Source organism: Giraffa tippelskirchi, chromosome 9 (assembly GCF_054371585.1).
Source record: "Giraffa tippelskirchi isolate mGirTip1 chromosome 9, T2T-mGirTip1v1.2.pri, whole genome shotgun sequence".
In the NCBI taxonomy this organism is placed as follows: Eukaryota; Metazoa; Chordata; class Mammalia; order Artiodactyla; family Giraffidae; genus Giraffa; species Giraffa tippelskirchi.
This window is the reverse complement of record NC_137283.1, coordinates 150,619,652-150,635,330: the sequence shown is the minus strand read 5'-3', so window position 1 is coordinate 150,635,330 and position 15,679 is coordinate 150,619,652. Positions and strand designations below refer to the sequence as shown.

The 15,679-nt window shown below is 40.7% G+C and overlaps 1 protein-coding gene across 2 annotated transcripts in view; it reads right to left on the bottom strand.

Moving 5' to 3' along the window:
* Window positions 1-746: 746 nt before the first annotated feature.
* PPP1R14C (protein phosphatase 1 regulatory inhibitor subunit 14C) overlaps window positions 747-15,679 on the bottom strand; it is a 122,462-nt gene continuing 107,529 nt past the window's right edge. For both annotated transcript variants that reach the window (XM_081530547.1, XM_081530546.1), the window contains one exon: window positions 747-2,344. In XM_081530547.1, the coding sequence (XP_081386673.1) occupies window positions 2,270-2,344 (75 nt within the window). In that variant the 3' untranslated portion in view covers window positions 747-2,269. The remainder of the gene's footprint in view (window positions 2,345-15,679) is intronic.

The window sequence follows — 15,679 nt, the reverse complement described above, 5'->3', positions numbered from 1 at the left end:
CAAGGGGCGGGGGGCGGGGGGGGGCAGGAAGTGTGTGATGTGGTAGCCTCAGAGGCCTTCAAAGGAAAAGTTCTAAAGATTATAACTTGGGCTGGTCAAACCTAACAGAACTACTGCAAGTTCTGATTTTTGTGTACTCATAGAGTGCAAGACATTCTAACAAAAACTGGAATATCTGATTAATCTGAAATCTTGAGAATATACCCCAGATGGGCAAAAGGGAGTCTGAATGAAATGAGAGATGCACGGCCCAGGGGAGTGTTGGGTAGAAGGCAGGCAGGGCCAAGGCCACAGAGTTATTTTCTGTTCCCTGCTCAAGCCGGGAGTCTGTCCCAGCTCCTCTCCTTTCACCACCTGATCTGAAGATGCCTCAGGTGAGGTCCAGGATCAAATGAACAAAAGACCTGAAAATGAAAAGCTAGATATAGGTGATTGGTACCCTTGTCTGTGGCTTCTCAAGTGGCTCAGTCGTAAAGAACCCACCTGCCAATGCAGGAGATGTGGGTTCGATTCCTGGGTCTGATCCCCAGGTCGCAAAGATCCCCTGGAGGAGGGCATGGCAACCCACTCCAGTATTCTTGCTTGGGAAATCCCATGGACAGAGGAGACTGGCGGGCTACAGTCTATGGGGTTGCAAGGAGTTGGACACAACTGAGCATATGTGCACACACCCTTGTCTTCAGGGCATCTGACAAAGTAAAATCATCACACCCATGTTGTTTTGTAAGGCAAATATGTAAGCAGAGTTGTAAGCAGCTTCGTTTATTTGAGTAAATAGCTTGTAAATAAATCATTGGTAAACATTACAAAATTAAATACATTTTCAAAAGCTTGCCAGTATACATAAAATTCACAAACATAGTTCTTTTAAAAAATAAAATATGTTCAGAGCACCCTTGATATAAAATGCCTGACCCCTGTCTTCTGACAGGGCCACCTAGAGACACCTTACAGTAAGGGGGGGAGTTTCTATGGGAGGCAGTGGGGACTTCCTGGAGGACACCAAGAGTTTCTACTCCGACCTTTGACCCCACCCACATCCAACTGCATTTTGATCCTTCTCCAAGGAGCCAGTATACAACTGAGAGGGGCTCAGCAGGTGCCCCAGGCTCAGCTCCAAGCAAGGGAATCAGATCAGGGTGCACAATTAGGGCCAGAGTCCTCACCATAAGCCACTGAGAGAAGCCAGAAAGGAAATCTCTACCACACTTCCAAACCAGCCAATGCTCCTGCATCAACTTTCTCGAGAAAGGCTGAGGTTTTCTCAGTTGTACACCCGCTAATCGCTCAGCTCACCCACTCTGGTCTGATGCCCCTTAGGCACAGAAGTGATCAGATCTACTTCTAAGGAGGAAGATATTGAATCTGCTCACTTCCTTATGACCTGCTTTCATGGGGAGAGAACAACATATGGTATTTGGTAGAAAGCACAGAATGAATTGCTACACGGCGCTTTCTGGTTCCACCGCCGAACACCCCTCAGACAGTGTGGGCATTTCTCTAAAATTAGAATAGTCATTCAAAGAAAGGGTTCAGAAAACTTTAAAATACCACAAATGAGGCAATAAGTACATGACCTGGCAAAGCATCCCGATTAACAGAATAATACAAAGTCCATAAATTAAGCCCTTGACCAACTCCGCATTGTCGTAGTGTAGCTCATTAAAATAACGGATACACTGAGTTCTTTTCACTTTGGTGCAGAAAGTGAACGTTGGAAGTCTCCATCACTCACATGAAGAAGACCTAGTGGCCTCTTGAAAACACACGTGCCATGACCTCCAATGAAAGGACGACCACAAGTTTACTCCATCTGTGTGAAATAAAACTCACATCCACTTTTTAACTTAGTTGCCTGTAGATATATACAAGTATGAGAAATTCGATCTCTCCGTCAAATGTACAGCTCAAGAAGAAAGTATTACCAAACTAGCTGTAAGAAAACCATCATCCCTGTTTCACTAGGTCCTTAACATCTGGTTTCTCCAAGAAGATGCTGCCTGGTCCAGCCCCTCCTTGCATGTCTGCCTGATTTGATGCTCTCTGATTGGGCTGAAGCCAGAGTCTGTGATATCTTTGCTATTAAAATATTACACCAACAAAACCTTTAAAAACCAAAAAAGGAACACTCTTGAATAAATGTCTAATAGACACTACCCCTCCCCACCCCCAAAAAAGTTACTCATAAGGACAACAGTTCTTTAAGAAAAGTCTTCGTGAAGTCCAAATTCCTTCCTGGGTCTCCAGCAGAGTTCCACCTGGGCTGGAATTATACAGCCTTCTTCTGTGGGGGGCTCAGCTTCCTCATGCCTCTTATCCGAGAGAGTAGCTCCTTGATGAATTCCTAAAAGAGATCAGAAGAAGTTATTATGAGAGAGTCACACTATTCAAATAAGGATTTAAAATCTGCTTGAGGTCACTGATGTCAACGGCAGCTAACCTTAATTGATGAGCTTGGTTGGTTGTGTTAACCCAACTGGTACAATACAGGACATTTTTAAACAAATAAAGATACTTAAACTTCTCGCCATCCAGCCTTCTCACTGCTGTACTCTCTTTAGAGAGAAAACCAAGCTGCCTTCACTCATTGACATTATCTAATTGGCCCCTGAAAACTTCACTAAATCTTTAACATTTGCTTACAAATCACCAGGGAAATGTGTGGATTCTGAGTGAATAAGTCTGGTTGGGGCTGAAGATTTTGCATTTCCAACTGGCCACCAAATGATGCCAGCATTAGTCTCTGAACCTCACTTGAAATAGCTAAACTAGACCCGTGGTTTTCAAATTTGAGTGCACATCAAATCACTGGTGGGGACGGAGGGCTTATTAAATAAACTCCAGAGTGCTGGGCCCACACCCAAGAGGTTCTGATTCAGTACATACAGGGTGTGGCCTGAGAACTTGAATTTCTGACAAGCTTCCAGGTGACAGCTATGCTTCTGGTCTCAGGATCTTACTGAGAACCATGGGTCTAGGTCATAATAGAAGTCTCTTGACTTTTTTGGACTGCAAAATCACAGTTCGAAAAGAAAAACAAGACACATTTATATTTACAACCCAGTACATACAAAAACACATCCGAAATAAAAACTTAAAGAATGAATACTTACTATATGCCACACACTCTTTTTTTATTCCACTCTAATTACATTTAAAACGTAATACTTGGGAAGACCCAATAAAATGATGTTGTGACTATTCATGGATCAGAACCCAAAGAACAATCTAGAATAGTTCTCACTTTAAGCCATCAGCAATCTTTCATTGTTGCCTCGTGTATTAAAGTTTCTGGCTATTAAATAAGTCACATTTATTAGATAATAATTACTTTGTCTTCCTTTTTTAGATTTGTTGAAACAAAGCTGACAGCCAATCAGAATTTCTGACCAGCAAGGAACAGCCAGTGAGTGACAGAACTGCACAGCAGGGACATCCCAGAGCAAAAATGTTAAGGAGACTTCCTTTCCATTAAGACCCCTGAAAAACAGCCCTCAGACAATCTCACCCACCAATTACAACCCCCAGCCATAGCTCCCAGACTAAATGGTCCCTGTGCTTCTATCCAGCTCTAAAACACAATATGCTTAAAGAGTTAATATGTGATGAGCTGCCAAGATTTCTTTTTTAATAATCTTTTTGCTATCATAAAAGTTACATGTGCTTTTTCTAGAAAACCTAGAAAATATAAAGCAACAACAGCTACTCCTCAGAACGAACCACTATTAACATATTTTCCTCTATGGAAATTATTTTTACCCGATTAAGATTGCACTGTATAAATATATCCTTTATTTGCACTTAGCATTGTATGTATGCGTTAGTCACTCAGTCGTGTCCAACTCTTTGTGACCCCACGGACTCTGACTCTAGCCCGCCAGGCTACTTTGTCCATGGAATTCTCCAGGTAAGAATACTGGAGTGGGTAGCCATTCCCTTCTCCAGGGGATCTTCCCAACCCAGGGATCAAACCTGGGTCTCCTGCTTTGCAGGCATATTCTCTATTATCTGAGCCACCAGAAAAGCCCACAATCAGCATTAGGTCAAGTCTTTTTCCCACAACATTAAATAGTCTTTTTAAAAATTAATTTTAATAGTTATACAGTCATTTATTATATGGATGTTCTACAATCTGTTTAATTGCCTCATCACTAGATATTTGGTTGGTTTCTGGCTTTTCAAAAGTATAAACAATGCCACAATTAACATCTTTGTGTATAAATCTCTGTATACAATTTGGATTATTCCCTTTGGAGAGCTCTTCTGTAGTAGGGCAAAGGACACAAACATTTTAATCACCATCATTTCTGAACTTGGACAGAAGACATAAATATGGGTATGACTAGCACTGATCTAAATGGCTTTCAACTAAAAACAAAAACAAACAAAAAACCCTAAAAATCTTGTGATCTATGTATAGTTATAGCAACCTAGTACACAGAGATGCAAGACTGAAACAAAAGCTTCACATAAAAATACAACTCTTACTATATGTAAGATATTTTCTATTCTATTCTATTTCGAAAAAAATACAGATCAAGATCACTTGATGGTTACCACCCATAGTTTGTAAACACAGTGATCTAGACCCAGGTTATTCAATACATTAACCCCTAACCACATGTGGCTATTTCAATTTAAACTAATTAAAATAAATAAAAATTAAAATTCACTTCCTTGGTCACATAAGCCACATTTCAAATATTCAGTCGCCATATATATTAATAGCTAGTGGTTATCATATTGAACAGTAGGATTTTTCCATCATCTCAGAAAATTCTATTGAACTGCTCGAGATGACAATACTTGGAATCACAAAGTTCAGTTCAGTTCAGTCGCTCAGTCGTGTCCGACTCTTTGTGACCCCATGAATCACAGCACGCCAGGCCTCCCTGTCCATCACCAACTCCCGGAGTTTACCCAAACCTATGTCCATCGAGACGGTGATGCCATCCAACCATCCCATCCTCTGTTGTCCCCTTCTCCTCCTGCCCTCAATCTTTCCCAGCATCAGGATCTTTTCCTATGAGTCGGTTCTTCTCATCAGGTGGCCAAAGTATTGGAGTTTCAGCTTCAACATCAGTCCTTCCAATGAACAACCAGGACCGATCTCCTTTAGGATGGACTGGTTGAATCTTCTTGCAGTCCAAGGGACTCTCAAGAGTCTTCTCCAACACCACAGTTCAAAAGCATCAATTCTTCGGCGCTCAGCTTTCTTCACTGTCCAACTCTCACATCCATACATGACCACTGGAAAAACCATAGCCTTGACTAGACAGATCTTTGTTGGCAGAGTAATGTCTCTGCTTTTCAATATGCTATCTAGGTTGGCCATAACCTTCCTTCCAAGGAGTAAGCGTCTTTTAATTTCATGGCTGCAATCACCATCAGCAGTGATTTTGGAGCCCAAAAAAATAAAGTCTGACACTGTTTCCACTATTTGCCCATTTATTTCCCATGAAGTGATGGGACCAGAAGCCATGATCTTAGTTTTCTGAACGTTGAGCTTTAAGCCAACTTTTTCACTCCCCTCTTTCACTTTCATCAAGAGGCTCTTTAGTTTTTCTTCGCTTTTGCCCTAAGGGTGGTGTCATCTGCATATCTGAGGTTATTGATATTTCTCCCGGCAATCTTAATTCCAGCTTGTGTTTCTTCCAGCCCACCGTTTCTCATGACTAGATGGCAAAACCTTGCAGGAAAATGCAAGTAGAGAGGTAAAAAAGGCCAAAGACCAAGGGCAGAGGCCCTCTAACAAGTGAGATCTGGCAAAGGCTTGGAGCCAGCAAAGGAGACTGAAAAAGAGAAACCAACGAAATTGGGGGAAACTCAAGAAAGTGTTCTGGATTTTTTTTTTAATTTTTAAAAAATTGAAATTTAGTTGATGTACAATATTGCAAAGAAAGTGCGTGGTTAAGAAGCCAAAAGAAGGAATTACTGATAAGAGATTAAGTCAAAGACAAAGCTTTTGATTTATGCAAGAAAGGGGCCACTGTGTCCTGGAGGAGAGAAATTTTAATAGAATGGTTGGGATGGAAGCTCTCAACACTAAAAGGACCCCAGGGACTTTTTTGTAAACAGCTTCACTAAAATATAATTGACATGCCACAAAATACACATAGTTGAAGTATACAACTACTATGAGCATACAATCTGCACAGTGAATATAATGGACATATCCAATACCTCCAGCTGATTTTTCATTTTCCTTGATAATCCTCTCCTCCTACTCCTATTCCTCCTGCCCCAGGAAAACACTGATCTGTTTTCTGTCATTCTAGATTTGTTTGCATTTTCTAGAGTTTTCTATAAATACAATTATAACACTCTATACTTTTTATTTTTTTTTTTTTTTTTTTTTTTTTTTTTTTCACTCTATACTTTTTAGTATGGCTTCTTTAGCTCAGCAAAACTATTTTGAGGTTCAGTAATACTGCTGCATGTATTAATAGTTCATTCCTACTCTGTTGCCAATTGGCATACCACTTTAGAGAAGTATCACAATTTGTTTACCCAGTCACCTGTTGATGGAAATTTGAGTTATTCCCACTTTGGGGCTATTATGGATAAAGTTGCTTAAAAACATAAATGTTGGAGAGAGTGTGGAGAAAAAGGAATCCCCTTGCACTGTTGGTGGGAATGTAAACTGATAGAGCCAATGTGGAGAAAAGTATGGAGGTTTCTTAAAAAACTAGGATAAAAACTACCATGTGATCCAACAATACCACTACTAGGCATATACACTGAGGAAGCCATAACCGGAAAAGACACATGGACCCCCAGTGTTCACTGCAGCACTCTTTACTATAGCTAGGACACGGAAGCAACCTAGATGTTCATCAATAGATGAATGGATAAAGAAGTTTTGGTACATATATACAATGAAATATTACTCAGCCATAAAAAGGAATGCATTTGAGTCAGCTCTGATGGGGTGGATGAACCTAGAGCCTATTGTATACAGTGAAGTAAGTCAGAAAGAGAAAAACAAATATCATACATTAACAAATATATATGGAATCTGGAAAGATGGTACTGATAAACTTATTTGCAGAGCAGCAATGGTGACGCAGACATAGAAAACAGACTTGTGGACATGGTGCAGGAAGGAGAGGGAGGGATGAATTGAAAGAGTAACATTGAAACATTGCAGTCCCTTGGACTGCAAGGAGATCAAACCAGTCAATCCTAAAGGAAGTCAGTCCTGAATATTCACTGGAAAGACGGATGCTGAAGCTGAAACTCCAATACTTTGGCCACCTGATGTGAAGAACCGACTCATAGGGAAAGACCCTGATGCTGGGAAAGATTGAAGGTGGGAGGAGAAGAGGATGACAAAGGATGAGATGGTTGGATGGCATCACCGACTTGATGGACATGAGTTTGAGCAAGCTCCAGGAGTTGGTGATGGACAGGGAAGCCTGGCATGCTGCAGTCCATGGGGTTGCAAAGAGTTGAACACGACTAAGCAACTGAACTGAACTGAACATTGAAATACATACACTATCATATGTAAAATAGATAGCCAGTGGGAATTTGCTGTATGATGCTGTGGGTTCAAATCCAGTGCTCTGTGACAACCTAGAGGGGTAGGATGGGGTGGGAGGTGGAAGGGGAGGTTCAAGAGGGAGGGGACATATGTATACCTATGGCTGCTTCATGTTGCTGTATGGCAGAAACTAACACAATATTGTAAAGCAATTAAAAAAATAGAAAACTACACAAATCATAAAAAAGCTGCTAAAAACATGTACAAGTCTTTGTATGAAATATGCTTCCACTTATTTTGGGTAAATACCTAGGAGTATTTACCTAGATCAGCTGAGGCATTGATCTATTTATGTGTCTATCCTTACACCAAGAAGAAAAGTATAGATTTTTATAATAAGTTTTAAAATCAGGTAATGTTACTCAGCCAAATTTATTAATCTTTTTCAAAACTATTCTAGGTCCTTTAAATTTCCTTAATAATTTTAGAATTGTCTTGCTTGTAAATGCCTACCAATAAAAACCAGCTGGGTTTTCATTGAGACTGCACTAACTCTATAGATCAATTTGGAGAGAATTGACAACTTAACAATAATAAATCTTCTCACCCATGAAAATGGTATCTCTCTGTACCCATTTAAGTCTTGTTTAAGCAACATTTTTGGTTTTCAGTGTATAAATATTACACATCTTCTGTCAGATTTATTTCTAAATATTTAATATTGTTGATGTTATTGTGAGTGGTGTGGATTTATTTCAATTTTGATTGTTGCTAGTATATAGAAATACAATAGATTTTTATATACTTTCTTGTATCCTGCAAGCTTGCTGAACTCATTATTTCTGGTAACTTTTGGATACACTCTTGGATTTTCTATATAGACAATCATGCTGTCTGTGAATAAAGACAGCCTAAGTGAATAGCAGAAGAGGGGATAAATATGTTACAGTATATTGTAACATAATAATGTTATTGCCTTCTTTGGGGAAAGACCCATGTTTGCAGGGCTTACATTCACTTGAGACTCCAAATAACTTGATTTGGGGAAAGAAGAGGAGCCTCACCTAACTTCTTTGCAGTTAACACTCAGAATTTGGGGGGTATTTTATTTGGCAAGGAGAGTTGGTAAAGTGAGTAACACACTATTTTAGGAAGATAAGGCTGGACAGTTCAAAAATGTTAAAGTTTGGAATTATTTAACTTTTAAAAGCCAGCAGAGTAATAGAAAGTTCTGTTGCCAAGGTGCCCATTGGAACTTACAAGGCATTCCAGAAGACACTTGAGTGGGGGTAGGTCTACTAAAACAATATAGTCTCATGACCTGGGAGGCCCAGAGACCTATGAGGTGAAGACATAATGATTAAGATACTAGCCTTTTTTTTTTTTAAACCATTCTCAAATAAACAGTAGATTGGAAAGCAGATGCCCATAAGAATCTAGATATTTTAACAAAGAGATCCATGTCAGTTTCTAATGTATTTATGACTCATAGTAAAGAGGATTATATACACTTAAACAATGTTATTGCACAGGATTGCAATAAAAATGAATAAGCTAGAGCCTCCTATATGAGCATGGACAAATCTCAGAAGTCTCACGTTAGGCACAATAAGCAGGCTGAAGAAGAAAAATTACAAAGTACCATTTCTATAAAGGATGCAAGATAATCCCTGCGCACACTTGTCACTCCTACTTGGCTGCAAGAATCCAACTCCTTTTTGTTTTCCTAGCATGGTGCATAATAGGAGAGGTGCTCAGCAAAGGTTTGTAAAGCCAAGATATATGTACATGAAGCAATTAATCCACATACCGAGGCATGTGGAGTGAAGCAGCAGGGAGAGAAAACACGAGAATCTTTGTATAACAATGGAGGAGGCTGGAACAGTACAAAGTACCAACTGGCCCCAGCTACTCTGGAGGAAGGTTCCAGAGGTTCTCCTTTCAGTGCTGGAACACTAGGCCACCTGGGAGAGTTAGGGAAGAGGAGGAACACGTCGGGGAGAGTGGAGCCTCGGGTGCTGGAGGTGTGGAGGGCAGCGAAGAGAGGAGGGGTGTGCACAAGCACACACAGAAGAGATCAAAGAATAACAGAAAGAAAAGAAACATCTCCAGTGACCCTGGAAACCTGACTCAATGACACGCGGCCACCGGATTTACAGAGAGACTCCTAGGAAAGAAAAGGCAAAGCAGGCTTCTGAGGGGACCTGGCAGCTTCGTGAAAACAGAAGGTCCCTCCTCATTCTGGAGTTTGGGAGGTGTGGGCTGGCACGGGGCATGGCCTCGCAGTGACCACACTCTGAGCTCTCGTTCCAAATCCCTCCTGGGCCCTGTGGCTTTCAGCTGCCACCCTCTCTCGCCTGCTGTGGTCTGTGCCAGAGGCAGCAGATGGATGCGCGTTTTGCAATTATCACCGGAGCCAGGCGTCTGCGGCCCTTCCCTAGTCGCTCAAAGTGACTCATCTGTTAGTGATGACACTGAGATGCTCTGGGTGGGTCCATCGGAAAGCGGGAGAAGGAGAAATCTGGGTGTCACTATAGACCGCTGCTGTGTGCATGACTAAGCTGCACTCACTCGTGTCCTTCTTTCAAGCGTTTCAAGTCATTGGAAAAGATAAGCAAGATAAATGGATATTATGACGCAGCCCTTGATGAGAAATATTTCCCAGCAAACGGATTTTTCCAAAGAAATGCTTAAAACTGCCGCTTGGTGAATGATGTCACCAATGAGAATGATTGTGTGCAACATGCAAGTTCTGACAAAGGGCGCCCAGCAGAACTCTGGGTGCTTTACCTGGTTGTCCAAAAAATACCACCCACCGCTTCGGTGGCATGAAGAGAAACAGCAAGGGAGGATTCTGAAGGCTGGAACCCATGAGGATCAGCAACTTCCTGTGTGCCTCCTCTTTGTAACCCCAATCACTGCACCAAGCATTTCCTAAAAAGGCACATTCAGGGACCATCTGTCCCTGAGCCTCGCTGCCAAACGACGGCAAATCAAGTCAACTCGCACCTGTTTTATGTAGCTACCTGATACTTCTTCCAAAAAGCCTGGCATTCAACAGATGACATGGGAATCAGGCAAGTTGTGATTGGTAGAGATGGAAGAATTTCATTTTTTTAATCGACATGTAATTGACATTTAACATTATATTAGTTTCAGGTATATGACATAATATATGAATATATCGCGATATAATGACGACAGTAAGTCTAGTTAACATCCATCACCACACAGTTACGATTTTTTCTCTTAGAAACTTTCAAATATACAAAACAGCACTGTGAACCATAGTCACCAGGCTCTATGAGAAGAATTTCAAGATCCAGCAAAGATTAGATATGTGAGAACAATGGAAGGGTAGGCAGTACATACCTCTTCTTAAACACGATGGCAACACTTGAAAACTATTCCAAATGGCAAAACGTCCTCCCTCAATGAATCAGCTAAGCATTCAAAAATCACACTGTGAACTTTCATTGGCTTGAATATCCGGGTCACACAGGATGCCAAAGGGGCAGGCAGTGAATCAGCCCTGATGAACGTGGCTTTGGGGTGATCCCATCCCTGTGTGACTCTGGGATTTGCTCTCCACAGTCACTGGCATTATTCAGCAGCACCAGTGCCTTCATCACTCATCACTGAAATACTTCACTTACCCCTCGTTGGGGGGTGGTGGGAGGGGAGAGGTTTATCTTCAGAGAAGTTCATTTGCTGACAGGGCACACCAGAACTGATCCTATTTTTCATGATCTGAAGAGAGGCTTATGAATCTGTTTTGGGTGAGAGTTCGTGCCTGCTGTGCTTATAATGACTTCTGCCAACATAAATTCCTGAAGGTCTTAACTGCATCCTGGTTCCCCCCTCCTTTAACTTAAAAACCACTGACACTATTTTGTCCATTTATTTCCTTGACTATCCACCATTAAAGATTAATTTACTCTGCTGATGAGAGCAGTCTCATGAATCTATTTTAGAGATTCAGACCACTGGTCTTAGATTAATTTATCTGTACCCAAATTCTAACCTTTTTGTATATGCAGCAGAACAGTTCATTTGCCCTCACCAGATCCAACCTAACTGGCATTTAATTCTTCCATCACTTACTAATGGGTTTCTCACACACCATACACCTGCAATTCACACCACATAAAGTCCACATAAGTAATCCAACTCCAGTAAATAATAAGTGGACTAAATTCAGCAGTATTATAATTTCCCACTTCATAATCCCTAAGAAAACTAATTTCATCAAGGGTCCCATTATCAATGAAGGACAATATTATTTAGTACAAACACCTGAATCTTGTGTAAAGGAAAGAAATCCATTTCTAAACTGTTTGAGACTTGTGTGACTGTGACTCCGTTTGCTAAAGATATAGAAATCAAAAATCATGTGTCAAATTGTCTTTAACATAGTTTTTCTCCTGCCCAGATAAATCTAAACACAAGAAGAGAACATAAAGCTGATTTTAATATAGGGTTGATCAGCTTTTAAAACATGATCATGGTGTCACATGATCATTCATTTTGAATTTAATAGAAAAAGAAAAGGCCATAAAAGCACAATCAATCATTGAAAAATGCCAACTGTTTAAAGTCACTGCCCTTTAAAGCCTCTACCTCCTCCACTGAGTCTTTTATAAAATAATAATCATTAATGTCTGGGGGGAGGGGGACCATCCAATGGCAAGATGCATGTGGTTCTTCCAGCAAAGCCAAAAAATTAATAAATAAATCTTTTAAAAAAATGAGTCCAAAAGTCAGCTCCAACTTGTCCTGGCTCTTTCTCCGTGGGCAGAAGAGGCCTGGAGCCTAAAGTGCCCTAATGAAAGTGTATGAACAACTGACATACTGGCACTAAAATCCTTTTGGCCACTAGATAAAGCTTCCCATGTTTCTGGCTACTAAATCTGAACTCTTTATGATCTATGTGCCTAATTACTCTAACACATAAATAGGCTCTCGTAGCCAATGGTTCCAACCGCTAGAATGTCATTCCTATCTACCTCCGGTCTTCCTTTGTAAGTTCCCAATTCTCACTTTTCAGAAACATCATTCTGAAGGTGACAGTTTTCAAAGGGTAGATTTCAACTCATTAAACTCACATTCAAGTTCTACTCCTCTTCCCAGCCCCAAACGGCAGTCTTTTTTGAGAAAATCCCACGAGAAGCCAGATGAAAAATTTTCCCTGCATGCAGACTCTCAGATCCATTAAACAAGCAAAACGGTGGCCTCCTCGGCTTTTCCCAGCAAAGTACAGATACCCTAAAATCACTCCCCATTCAGCAATTTGGTTTCTAACTTAGAGAACCAGGGGATAAGCTGACACCCTGGCATTTCTGTCTTTTATCCCTATTTTAAAATTTTTTGAGCATTGAAATTCTCACCATAGCTGGCTGTGGCCTTTTAAGAGATTGTTTTTATTTTATTTTATTTTTTTTTATTTTATTTTTTATAAATTTATTTATTTTAGTTGGGGGCTAATTACTTTACAATATTGTAATAGTTTTTGCCATACATTGACATGAATCAGCCATGGGTTTACATGTGTTCCCCTTCCTGGACCCCTCACCCACCTCCCTCCCCATCCCATCCCTCTGGGTCATCCCATTGCCCCGGCCCTGAGCATTTGTCTCATGCATTGAACATGGAATGGTGTTCTGTTTCACATATGATAATATACATGTTTCAATGCTATTCTCCCAGAACGTCCCACCCTCACCTTCTCCCTCAGAGTCCGTAAAATTGTTCTATGCATCTGTGTCTCTTATTCTGTCTCGCATATAGGGTTATCGTTACCATCTTTCAAATTCCATATATATGCATTAGTATACTGTATTGTTGTTTTTCTTTCTGGCTTACTTCACTCTGTATAATGGGCTCCAGTTTCATCCATCTCAGTAGAACCGATTCAAATGTATTTTTTTTAATGGCTGAGTAATATTCCATTGTGTATATGTACCACACCTTCCTTATCCATTCGTCTGCTGATGGACATCTAGGTTGCTTCCATGTCCTGGCTATTGATTATTTAATGTTTATTTATTTATTTTGGCTGCACTGGGTCTTAGTTTCGACATGTGGGATTTAGTTCCCTGACCAGGGATGGAACCCAGGTCCCTTGCATTGGGAGCGTGGAGTCTTAGCCACTGGACCACCAAGAAAGTCTCTAAGAGATTGTTTTTAAACTGGACACACGTTTGCCACCCTCTCTAAGTCCCTAGATTACAGAAATCTTCTATAAATATTTGTTGAACGGATGAACAAAGAGAACATAGCAAAACAACAAGCCAAGCCTCCTCCAGTCACTCACATCGACTCTCCTAGTTTACATTTTCTTTCTGCTGCAGTCAGCTCAGTAATCAGGGCTGGGAGTACTTCCATGTACGCATAAACTGAACAATATTTTAAATTAAAGGTTAAGATACTAAATGGTGGGTGTGAGTAGGAAGGTGGCAATGGCCAGCACCAAAACCTATCAGAAATGTAAGATGCAGTCACCGTGACATCAAAGCAAGGAAAGAGAATCTGCCTTCCTACCGCCAACACACGATGAACAATAGAGCAGACCCATCCTTCTGAAAACACTGGTCAAATCCCATTTGGAAACAATAATTAGACACCCTTCTTCTGGACCGTCACATGGCATGACATTTCCATGACCCAGCTGACTACTGGGACCAAAGATGCCTCTCACCGCCTATTCACAGGCTGAGTCATCCTGCATGAACCTCTCATGAATATCAATGGACAGACTCTGATTGCTAAGATGATAAGTAATAGCTCAACCTATATTTCACAAAAAGGAAATAAATCCAGAAAGAAAAATCTGATGTTTATCAGACAGCAATGGCACAGCCACCTTTAACTATAAAAAAGTGATTTCTAAAAGTCCTTAAGTCCAACTGGCAATTCCCTTAACAGATGGTAAGAGAGATGCCCTCCAGCTCATATTAAATGCAATTTCTTTCCACCATCCCAGTCAATGGAAGTGTTCCTCTTGATCCTGAGATTTGAAAACCATGCAAAGTGACAGTGAGCAACAGGAGAAGAAGCTCCCCCCTAGCCTGGCTAGTTGGCCTCGACATCCCCATCCTTGATTTCTACAAAGCCCACTGCGTGCATGTTCAGTGGCTCAGCCACGTTCAACTCTTTGCAACCCCATGGACTGTAGCCCACCAGGCTCCTCTGTCTATAGGATTTTCCAGGCAAGAATACTGGAGTAGGTTGCCATTTCCTACTCCAAGGGATCTTCCTAATCCAGAGATTGAACATGTGTCTCCTGCGTCTCCTGCATTGGCAGGTGGATTCTTTACCACTGAGCCACCTGGGGAGCCCTACAAAGTCCACATGCATCCTTCAAATCCAAGTAATAACCAAAGCAAAATTACTTATTTTCTTCATGTTTTACATAGAAATATCCTTTTTCTACCTATTTTCTATCCTATTTTCTACCTATCAGCTCTATTTTAGTATCAACTACATCAGAAATGGCATTTATTGAAGTGGAAAAATGAAAGCACCATTCTGACTAGTCAATCACTAATCCATTAGTGTGGGGACTTCAACTATACTGCTGTGTTTTCTAAAGGGCCCAAGTCAGGAAAGATTTAAATGTCAAGAGTCCACAGTTTGGAATATCAATCAAAATGGGGAAATACAAGTCTCTTTCTTCCTAGCCAGGGACCCACACCGGATGAAACCATGGACCCAAAGTCTGTTACAGAACAATATCACTTCTGTGAAATCAACAGATTCTTTCAAACCTGCTCTTCAAATTCAATAATGCAAGAATATCATTATCAGTGACTTTGGGCATTTGATGCGATTAATATGTAATGGAGAAGTATTGCCTTATATGGAGCCAGATTCAACCAGCATGAGGTAAGCTTCATGTTATGTGCTTTCCTACGTACCCTGACTTCTCCACTTATTAACTATGTCACCTGAGGCAAATTACACAGGCTGTTCTATGTCTCAACTGATGATCATAGTGCCAACCTCATAAATCTACTGCGAAGATGAAACGATTAATATATGTATTAGATCAGTGCCTGGCATGTGCTTAGAAATGACTAAGCTACTATTATTGTTGTTGTTATTGTTGCTATCACTAAGAATATTTTCATTGCAAATAGCCCTTACTAAAACCTAAGGAGGTGGCTATATTACTACCTCTATTTTCATAAAGGA